Genomic DNA, 11,752 nt, shown 5'->3' with positions numbered 1-11,752 from the left:
ATTTTTTACATTTAATCAAAATGTATGCCATGTGTGAAGTGAGTACTATACCATTTATTCATGAATATGCTATGGCAGAAGTTCTTTCAGTGTTCTTATGGGTTGACACTTGTGTAGTCTTTTAGTATAGTGGATTTGGGCATGCGCAGTTGGTCCACACTGGGACTCCATTCCTGGCTGTCACCGTGTTCCTGGAGCCTCACATCCCGCTGTCTGCCTGTGATAACTTAGCTGATTCCCCGAAAAAACTTCACCATGAGCGGCGACCATGAACACAGAGACGCACAGGTACCACATGTTCTTTGCAAAGCCGCGGCTCTGAGTTTGTGCGACTTTCAGGTTAGAGCTGACATAACTGCAGCTTCATACAAGAATAAAACCACAATTGATAGTAGAAGCGCGTTTTATTTCCTTTTAGGGGTCACATTAATAGTTTGCAGATTGTATACTTTATCAATTAAAGTGTAATGTCTTCTAATACGTTTTTCTGTCAATAGAAAGTTGACTTGCCAATCTACCCGGCCTTTTAAAATATCTAATATTATAATGCATTGTTTTCTCAATTTCTAGGTCAATTGTGGATCTAAAGGAAATGGTAGGTCCTCTCCGTGTCATTTTGTTTGCAGTAAATGTGTTATGTTTGTGCAAAAGGGATGTGTCTACTGTTAGTTTTTAAAGGACAGCAATGGCGTCCCAGAGACTAAGTCCCTTCTCCTCCACTCTCTTGCGGCTATTGTTCAAAAAGACCCCCTCTTATTTGTATTTACACGTTTTGATGGTTTAATCTGAAGGGTGATCCTAAAAGCCCTTGACATCGTGTTTATTTTGCATGTTAGAGATTTATCATAAGTGGATGCATTCTTGGTGAATTTTGGAGAGGAAAGTGGCCGATTTGAGGCTGAGGACTTAGTCTCTACGCCATTTTCTTTTTCTGGATGAAGCAGCCAGGCGCCGGAGATGAGGCTGCTGTGAGCGGTGATATGGAGGCTGGAGCTGTGCGCTTATCGCTCTCCCTGCCCCTATCTCCACCGCAGAGCACACAGTACTATCAAAGACAAAGTATTCACCCTACATATGAAATACCATAATAAACATTTGAGATCATCTGAATGACCAAATCAACACCAAAGCATTTTACTTTTCTAATAATTCGTTTAAGATTTGCAACAGAGATGGTCACTAATATGGGATAAAACATGCAACAAAAATATTATAGCCTAAGTGCGCCAATGGTTTAACATGCACTCTGTTGTCAGGACCTAAACAATACAAAATTGACATAGTATCCTCATTGAAATGCCAGGACAGCAGGATCCAACTATGAGGGGATGATTTACAACTTTCTCAAGAGGTAGACTACTACATGGGTTGGATTTGAATAATTTAATTTTGACCAATATAATGCCTTATTAAGTACATGGCATTTGATATCCTCAGTGTACGTCACAATACATTTAACTTATTGTAATAACCATTTATAATTGCACATAGAAAGAGCAATAGTTATAAGTTCTGGAGCCATTTCTGAGTATGCCACAGGTTGTTTTTGGTGGATTCATAGATAACCATAGTGGTTGTATGAGTTGTCTAACCTACTGGAGACAAGAGTACAGTCCTGTATGAAGTGCAATTTGACCTTTTGTATTGTAGACTCTCACAAACATAAAGAGAAGCACAGAGACAAGGAACACAGACACAAAGACCACAAGAAAGACAAAGAACGGGAGCGCTCCAAGCACAGCAACAGGTGAGATACTTGGCAACAAAACACTATATTTATTATAATGCAAATCATTGGCCTCACTGTTTTCTACTGTTTTTGCTTTTTTCATTACACTGCCTGTCATAGCCTTATTCTATATTTGCTCAGTCTCAGATAGTTCATAATACATTACCAGCCCATTAAAATAACAGATGTAAAAAAAAAATCTAAAAAGCAATGATGAAAATACTAATTATTTATGTTTGTTTTATTTTGCAAATGGTTTGAGACTATATAAATTAGAGTGTGGGAAATTACTATTCAATGTCCCAATTCAGTTATTGATGTACATTATTTGCCTTTATATTATAGTGACCCTAATGTATTGGACATGTCAAAGCTTTTCTACGTAAAATGTTTATTTTGCAGTTGATCCTGTTAATGTTTCACCAAATATTGGTAACAACCTAAATAATCTACTTGTGGAATCAACCAATGTCCAAAAATAATGTTATGTGTAATCATGCAAAATGGCCCATGCAAAAAGTATATCAGTACTGAAGGACTATAATCTGGTCATATAAGACACCAAAATACACCATCCCAACAGTGACATTTGGTCATGGGAACGTGGTGTGGGGCTTTTCAGACACAATGCCCTGGAAATTGTAATTGTAATTTTCGAGAGAGAAATTCAAGCTTCTTTAATGGCTTAGACAATCAATAGTATCCAATAGAACTTGGGTAAAGAGACCCATGATATTTTGTGGGGGAGACTGAGTCGAGATGCATGCGAATAGTCAGAATGCTTAAGAGTAGTAAGGGGCCTTGAAGCACAATCTCTTTTTCTTTAAAGCATAATTTATTTTCCAAAACTGTCCAATGCATTTCTATGGGCCATTTCACATTATTGCAATTTTGAGAAAAATTGTAACACGTCACATTTTTGACTCAACACATCTACTGATATCCATAAACTTGGAGATTTTTGTCTTTATACCATTGTAAGATAAAGCTAATTCACCTTTGTTAAAAAAGCCACATTACATACAATAACACAAGTGTCTCTTTTTACCCTAAACCTTTAACCTTTAACCCCTCTGTAAAACAGTGAACATAGAGAACACTCTGAGAAAAAACACAAAGATAAGCTGAAGCACAGTGACGGCTCAGAAAAACAGAAGGAGAAAGAGAAGAGAAGAGAGGACAAGGTTGGTCCTATAACATGCATTTCACACTAATGACTTAGCACCACATGGAAATGGTAAAATAAAGATCAGAATAAGAACATGGGCTGAAACAGACTTGATCAAAACAAATGTGGGTTAAATCGGCATGTTACAATAACACATTTTGAAGTGCTATGCAATGCTAGAGAAATACCACTGGCACTATAACTCCAAAACAGGCCAGAATAAAACAAATATCAGAATTAAACAATTAAGTTTTTACATACCTATTATTTATTATACGACAAGTCAGTATTGTAATTACTGGTTTTGAGACAAATCCCCAACTATAGGATTAGAACAGGAATAAAAACAAATTTGTTTTTCATCCACAGGTGAAATCCTCCCATACAGAGAAGCCTAAGAAAGAAAAAGAAAATGGATATGTTCGGTATATCATTTATTTACTCCAACTGTTAAAGGGCTTATATTACACTATTTTCTCATCTGTTATAATGTTGTTACCTCCTCAAAAACATACCTGGAGTTTTGTTTCATTCACACCCGTTTAACACACAAACCTTGCATATTTAGACTGGCTTCTTCTCTCAAATGAGACCACCTTGTGATGTCATGTGGTAATAGAGGAAGTGCTCCACTGTGTTTTTAATTTACATTCACTAGAACCATTTGGATAATTTCAGCCCTGTAATTGCCAATCTCTACTGATTAAAAAGGTGAAAGTTAGATGTTAACTTGAAAACTACCACTATATGACATCACAAGGTGGAACAGATCATTTTAAGCTTTGGAAATGTAGACAGACTAATAATAAAGGGTTACTCAAGCATGTGTGAATGAAACAAAACGGAACTCCCGGTATGTTTTTGAGGAGGAAAAAATATTCTGACATAGTTTAAAGCTCACAAGAGCCAATTTTGTGTAATATAGGACCTGTAATTTAAATTGTTGTAAAATGTATTTATTTGGAAAAGCATAAACATTTGATTCCCATTTAGAGACTCAAGTCCTATAATTAAGAGTGAGCCTGAGGAAGACAATGGCTTTTACCCAGTTTCAAAGCACAAGGCTAAACGAGAGTATGATGATGAAGAGTAGGTATCATTTCATTTCAATTCAATTGACATGCTTTGAAAATTCAATTTATTGTATATTAATTGAATTATTTGTAGGTTTGAATATAAACCGAAAAAGACAAAAACAGAACATGACAAAAAGGCCAAGAAGAGGAAACACGAGTATGAAGAGGACGAGGACGAAGAGGTTTTTAGTTTATTTAATGATTATTTTATGTTTCAAATAAACAATGTGTGATCTATTTAGAAATGTAGTATAATTTATATCTTTAATGTTAAGGACATAAAACCCAAGAAGACGAAAGATAAAAGTGGAAAAGATGGAAAGAAAAACAAAAAAGAAGAGGAAGAGAAATGGAAATGGTGAGATCTCATAGGGCTGTGCACTTAGTCACGTGATAACCGTGATCACAAATACAGTAATCAATTCCAAAAAATATATTTTTGTCATAAATCTCTTTTAAACTCTACTGAATTATTTTGATCTCCAAATTCTGAAGCAAATCCACTTGTCGAATTTTCAGTTACCTTTAAACATAAATCATAGTAGTTAGTAATACTTATTATTCTTTCTACTGACGCATGTATATGCTAATTATGATGATGATGATTTAAAAAAAAAAAACACTTTTAGTTTTTCTTAAAGATGTATGTTGTTTGTTTTTTGTTAACTGGCCAGGTGGGAAGAGGAAAGATACACAGATGGATCAAAGTGGCGCTTTCTTGAGCACAAGGGCCCAGTGTTTGCACCTCCGTACGAGCCTATGCCCGACAAAGTCAAGTTTTACTATGATGGTACTATGATGGTATCCCTTTAATTGATCTGCTTTTGGCTATTAAAGTCAATTAATATTTTTTGTCTCTCAGGAAAGCCCATGAAGCTAAGCGCCCCAGCTGAGGAAGTAGCCACTTTCTTTGCCAAAATGTTGGACCATGAATACACCACTAAGGACATCTTTAGAAAGAACTTTTTCAAAGACTGGAGAAAAGTAAGAATGTCACAACTTCCTTTAAAATGATAAATAACATGATCCTGAAATTCATTTGTGCAACTTCAATGTTTTTCTATTTAAAGGAAATGACTCCGGAAGAAAAGTCAAAGATTTCTGACCTAAACAAGTGTGACTTCAGTGAGATGAGTACATACTTCAAGGCTCAATCTGAGGCAAGAAAGCAGATGACGAAAGAGGAAAAGCAGGTATTACAGTACAAATCATTTTCTAGTTTTGTTGTGTAGTATTTTGATTATGGCTTATCAATGGCTTATTTTTTACAATCTATATTTTGCAGAAAATCAAAGAGGAGAATGAGCGGATCCTTCAGGAATATGGTTTTTGCATCATGGACAAACACAAGGAGCGGATCGGGAACTTTCGGATTGAGCCACCTGGACTTTTCAGAGGACGAGGAGACCACCCAAAAATGGGAATGCTGAAGCGACGCATCAGACCTCAGGACATCATCATCAACTGCAGCAAGTGAGTACATTGGTTATTAATATTAAAAAGGGATACAAAAATGGGGCACTGTGAAGGGGTTTGATTTGTATTAACTGCAAATTAGCCTTGCATCGTTACAGCTATGAAGTTACGCAAATTAATTTCAGGATTACATTATGATAAGCATATACACTAACAACAATGTAAAAGATATTATTTGTTTATGTTTCTTGTAATGTGTTCTTTAATATTTCCAATTTTAGGGACTCCAAGATACCCAAACCTCCTCCCGGGACAAAATGGAAGGAAGTTCGTCATGACAACAAGGTGACCTGGCTGGCCTCCTGGACAGAAAATATTCAGGGCTCCATCAAATACATTATGTTGAACCCCAGCTCAAGGATTAAGGTAAAGTAATATGATATTGATATCACTTAATATTGATTTGATATCACTTGCCCAATGAAAAACCCTTCTTATTAAACAGTCTAGATTGGGGTTTATACAATGATTTGTAAGAACATATGGTATCTTAATAATATTGTGTCTTTAGGGCGAGAAAGACTGGCAAAAATATGAAACGGCAAGGCGACTGAAGAAGTGTGTGGATCGTATCCGGACTCAGTACAGAGATGACTGGAAGTCAAAGGAGATGAGGATCAGACAGAGGGCAGTGGCACTCTACTTCATAGACAAAGTAAGGACATAGGCATCTGTAGCATTTGTAATCACCTTTATTTAACATTTATATTATTGTATTAAAATGTATAACTCAATAGCTGTATATCTTTTCAGTTAGCCCTAAGAGCTGGAAATGAAAAGGAGGAAGGGGAGACAGCAGACACAGTCGGCTGCTGTTCTCTGAGGGTCGAACACATCAAACTTTATCCCAAAATGGACGACAAGGAGTATGTGGTAGAGTTTGACTTCCTGGGAAAAGATTCAATTCGCTACTACAACAAGATCCCAGTAGAGAAAAGGGTAAGAAAATGTAGAGGAGGTAGCTGTTTTTTCGCTACATATGTTAGTGGCTAAAATTATTTAAAAATTAAAATAATATATGTATAGCACAATTTGTACACAAAAATTAACAGTAATTCAAAGTGCTTTACTGAATAAGAAAGACATTAAAATCACAATATAATCACAAATAATCATAAAATGTACATTAAAAGAGTGCAGAATAAAACCTTTCAGTCATATGCACAGCTAAACAGAACAGTTTTGAGCCTAGATTTAAACATTGTCAAAGTAGAGGCCTGTCTCACATCTTCAGGAAGACTGGTCCAGGTTTTAGCTGCATAAAACTGAAATGCTGATTACCCATATTTAGTCCTGACTCTAGGCACCAGCAGGAGGCTGGTCCCTGAAGTCCTCAGAGTGAGTTGGTTCATGTAGCACTAACATGTGAGCAATAGGAAGGACTTATGTGCTCAAGTCTCCCGAGTCCATTAATACCCCTAGATTTAAGAAATTAAGATTGTATAAGGTATAGTATGTAATGGAGGTGGCATGTGACCTGCATGATTCCATAAAAATAGAAATTTAAAACTATACTTCAGAACATTCCCCTTGGAGATAAATATGTTAAATGCCATACTTTTGGAAGATTATAGCTAAATGAACAACAGTCCAGAGAAAACAAGGAGGAGGAGGCTCCCCTCCAGGCCAAATAAGAGTCAGGTTTGTGAAGATGCAAGCTCTCTCACAGTAAGGAAGCATGTTTTTTGTAGATTTTTCAGCACAATAAACACAACCAAAATGAACAATCATGCTTATATTTTGGCTCAAAAGTTACATACTGGGGCTTTAAAGTGTGTTTACATTTGAACAGTCACTAAATCAAAATTATTACTAAACAGTGACTAAACCCCAGGTGTGAACACATCCTTAGATACAATATTTGCTACTACATGTGCTCTTTGGTTGATACTATGTTAAAGCGCCATCTCCTGGTGGAGATAGCACTTTAAAAAACACTGTAAATAAATTAATTGTATCTTTTCCAGGTCTTTAAAAACCTGCAGTTGTTTCTCGAAAACAAGCAGCCAGAAGATGACCTTTTTGACCGACTAAATGTAAGCTGAAAGTTTGATCAGTGTGAACAGTTAGTTCATAATTTTTGCTCACTTTTAATTAGTTTGCATTTATTTTTACTGTATTAGTGTGTATTTTCTTAAAGTTGTTGTGTTTTCTTTAGACTTCGATTTTAAACAAGCACTTACAGGAGCTAATGGATGGACTCACAGCTAAAGTGTTTCGAACCTACAATGCCTCCATCACTCTGCAGCAGCAGCTCAAAGAACTCACATGTGGTAAGTTATTGCAGCTCCACTAACCTGAATCTGAGGTACAATCAAACCTAAGCATTGTTGAAATTTATATAAATTCATACTGTTGCAAAACATTTCCTACCATTGACAATGGCAGTAAAATTTCTGTAAAACAGAATTTTGTGAAACCTTTCATTTGTATATTAAAGCAGCACTTTCAGACTGCTGCATGATGTCTGCATCTACTTATAAAGTGTTTTATTAGTTACAATCCCATAAGAAAGATTTCTGTGGGCCACTGTGTAACACTTTGGGATGAGAGTGTGTTGGCTAGACCAGGACTGTCCATTGTCCACCCTGCTTTGCTTTGCTGTCTGAAAAAAGCTTCTCTAAAGCATCTGAATACTAGCAATATACCAGAGAGTTTTTGAGTGCATAATAATAATAATAATCATAAAATCTGTTAGCTTTTTACTTGTACATACATTTCTAGTTGTGTTTCTCCACTGGAAATAGTCACTCAACATGGATGAATATGTGTTTTTGTTCTCTTAACAAACATGTGTATTGTCTCCAGGTGATGACAGCGTCCCAGCTAAGATACTGTCGTACAACAGAGCCAACCGGGCAGTGGCCATTCTCTGTAACCACCAGAGAGCTCCACCCAAAACCTTTGAAAAGTCAATGCAAAACCTCCAGACCAAAGTGAGTTCTATACGTTTAGCATGCTCTGTAAATTGGATGTACAATTTATTTGGACTTTATTGTGAATAATTTAAATATATTTTTTATCTTTATTAAATACCAAAACACCAGACTTGTACCAATGTGAATTGAAATGAGTTTAATATATTTGTTTGATGTCAGATTGATGACAAACAAAGTCAGCTGTCTACAGCACGGAAACAGTTAAAAGCTGCTAAATCAGACCACAAGGCTTCCCACGATGAAAAGAGCAAAAAGTAAGACACTGGGCAAAGTACAGCATGTTTAAATCATCATTAAGTTTTTGTGTTATGAATTTGCATTATTGTGAACTGTCAGAGCTGTGGAGATGAAGCGAAAAGCTGTCCAGAGAATAGAGGAGCAGCTGATGAAACTCCAGATGCAGGCGACAGACAGAGAGGAGAACAAACAGATCGCTTTGGGCACGTCCAAACTCAACTACCTGGACCCACGCATCTCTGTCGCCTGGTAAGGACTGTGGTTCACCATGCGAAACAACCACTGATGGCACTAGTACCATCATTTCTGTGACCTATGAACTACTCTTAGCATTCTCTCTCCAAAAAATGTTTCTATAAAATAACAGTTAGTTTATTAATTCAGTGCTGAAAGTATTGAGTGTAATCTTAACTCCAGTATGACACACTTATATTAACTCTAACATTTACACAATTAATAACATTACATGTTACTTTATTACCACTAATGCATCAATTGCTTTATACTAACATAATCATCTTGTACTTCTCCTACTGTTATCAATAGTATTAATAAGTACTACATATCTACTTGTATTTTCCAGCACTGAATTGACTCCCTTAATTTTACCAGTCTGTTTGTATGGAGGAAGTGTGTATATCTACCTTGATGACAAAAAGGCAGGAAGTTGTGTTGCATTGTAGAACAAGGGACAACTGTTTTAGATGGGAAATCAGAGGAAGAAAAGTGTGTGAGAGTAGGGAACAATGGAGTTTGTTTTTGAGCTTCTTTCCTCCATGTGGGACGTCCAAGAGGGGAACAGTGTTGGACCTTGGAGTAGGGGACAGAGTCTGCCTTATATGAACCAGTTATTTATGTAGAACCTAGTGAAGCACAAACTTTATGAAACTTTGTACAGCTATAATTCTACAGCTAATAATGGTATGATGTAATGTAGTAGTGCAACCCCCTTTTTAGGAACAATCATTAAATTTGAATTTTCTCCTTTGTTCTAATAGTTTTTCAAGCAGTACTTGTAAGATTTGTTACTTTCACTCAAGTAACCCTCTTGTTATTTAGTTGTTATTAGTAGAAAATACACCTGGGTAAATGGCATACAACAGCATAAATTAATGTTTTTCTTTTTGACAAATTAACAGCCTCTACAACTGTGCTAATCTAATTCTGCTCTACTGTCTAGGTGTAAAAAGTATGGCATCCCGATTGAGAAGATCTACAATAAAACTCAGAGGGAGAAGTTTGCCTGGGCGATTGACATGGCAGAGAAGGATTATGAGTTTTAAAACACACAAATGTATTTCCTTCGTCATACCTTTGATTGTAGAGATGGTTTCCTGTTGATGTCAAATGAATCCACTTTGTGGCTAAAGCAGGGCTGTAAAGAACAAAAAGCAAATACAGGCGCATGTCCCTGGAGGCAATTATTTTAGAGGTTTTATAGTTATTTTAAAAAAGGTGAAATGAATATAATCTGACTTGGTAACAAAATCTAAATTATAAAATGCATTTCATTTTAATTTTATTTTGTGTTTTTATAATACAATTTATATGCACTTAAAACTTAAAGTAACATAAGAATATATCTACCATCCGTATTATTTATTTACATGATTATTGTTATTCAATGATTTAAATAACATGATCACATTATAAGATTCATGAAACACTTAAATTTGACTTTGTCATCAACTGTAAGCCATAATCATCACTATATAATCTTCATGAATATTGTAGCGTGTGTTCTGGTGTAAGAAAACACGCCGAATTTCTTCTAGTTGTTTATTTTCTGAACACAAGGGCTACTGTAGGCTGTAACCCACGACAAAACAACAGCACAACAGCAGGCTCAACTCATTAGAGCCAGTCTCCAAAACAGACCAGTAACTGAAGAATAGAACCTTCTCTAGAACTTATTGGGCAAAGCAAAGTGTCTCATGCAAAAGCAGTTATATTAACAACAACACAAAGAACTGAACACAAAATATCAGATCATTACATTATTAGTTTGTATTGACTGCTGATGTGGCTATTGCACAGTAGACATGCGCCTTGATCACCAGAGAAGACTTATTACAGTGTGTATGTATGAATTTACTCAAGAATCAACAATCATGTGATCAAACTACAACTCTTGGAACACTAGAATTATGACAATAGTATGTATGTAGCCGATGTCCGCCCCAAATATGGACACTTTTGTTTTATTTGAGATGACTTAGATTAGTAAGCCATCATATTTATGGACAAAATTCTATATTCTCATAGGATTGTTAACAAGTAAATGTGTGGGGACCTGTGAGAGCCATGTGATAGGAAGGAAAGTATACATGAATATTTATTGAGGTTTTTTGTATGTTAAGACAAAATGCACCTGGCAGACAAAGGACTGTGTGCATCTCCATTATTAGCACTTGTTAATATTAATATTGCCATAAATTTATTACTTTACAGTTTTGCATTTTATTTCAGGGATGTATATATTTTTGTTCATCCAGCTGTATGCATTATGAGCTAAAGCCTTCCCTCACTGCACATACACCTATCAGGCAAAACATTATGACCACATGTCTCTGATGGAAGGTGATGATCATTGCAAACATAGAACACCGCATTAAGAGCAATTTTTGAAATGCTCTAATTTAGTCATCAACCCCCTTCTACTTGTCCATTTCCCCCTATTCTTAACGCAGCTACTGTGAGCCAAAACTTCATCTGTGTATGGATGTCCCCTGTCACTGGTCATCATGTTAAGCCTGATGGTTGGGTGCGTCACATAGACATTCCTTGTGCTTATTTGAATCAGCTATGTTTATGTTGCTGAGCTTCAGGCTGACTTTTGTAATGGATGTGGTCTATGCCAAAAATAACTGAAATCCATACATTTAATTGTGCTACTCTTTTGTATTTATATGATTAAGCAAGTGTCCTAATTTCCAGATGTGAGTGTGGTCGAGACGTCGTTATTCTTGCTGTTTTGATTAATTTAAATATTTATCACTCATGTTCTGAATGGTTGGATGCTTATTGTAGCTTTGTAGTTAAAAAAAAAAAAAATTAAACTTGTTACAAAACAATTTGTGCATTTGTGTCTTGATGTGCTACTATATTAAGATTAAATGGATCTCTG

At 35.9% G+C, this 11,752-nt stretch overlaps 1 protein-coding gene across 1 annotated transcript; it reads left to right on the top strand.

The window, feature by feature from the left end:
• The first annotated feature begins 172 nt into the window (after nucleotides 1–172).
• top1b (DNA topoisomerase Ib) lies at nucleotides 173–11,665 on the top strand. The gene is made up of 21 exons (XM_033970294.2): nucleotides 173–288; nucleotides 571–595; nucleotides 1,651–1,747; nucleotides 2,814–2,913; nucleotides 3,267–3,322; nucleotides 3,891–3,986; nucleotides 4,065–4,155; nucleotides 4,249–4,331; nucleotides 4,648–4,763; nucleotides 4,836–4,957; nucleotides 5,044–5,166; nucleotides 5,259–5,446; nucleotides 5,671–5,815; nucleotides 5,961–6,104; nucleotides 6,203–6,388; nucleotides 7,417–7,485; nucleotides 7,608–7,722; nucleotides 8,258–8,385; nucleotides 8,548–8,642; nucleotides 8,725–8,874; nucleotides 9,806–11,665. The coding sequence occupies exons 1-21, from the start codon at nucleotides 256–258 to the stop codon at nucleotides 9,906–9,908; spliced, it is 2,265 nt and encodes a 754-aa protein (XP_033826185.1). The 5' UTR covers nucleotides 173–255; the 3' UTR covers nucleotides 9,909–11,665.
• The last annotated feature ends 87 nt before the right edge of the window (nucleotides 11,666–11,752 follow it).

This window comes from Periophthalmus magnuspinnatus, chromosome 7, assembly GCF_009829125.3.
Source record: "Periophthalmus magnuspinnatus isolate fPerMag1 chromosome 7, fPerMag1.2.pri, whole genome shotgun sequence".
Taxonomy (NCBI): Eukaryota; Metazoa; Chordata; class Actinopteri; order Gobiiformes; family Gobiidae; genus Periophthalmus; species Periophthalmus magnuspinnatus.
This window is presented reverse-complemented; position numbering and strand designations above follow the sequence as displayed.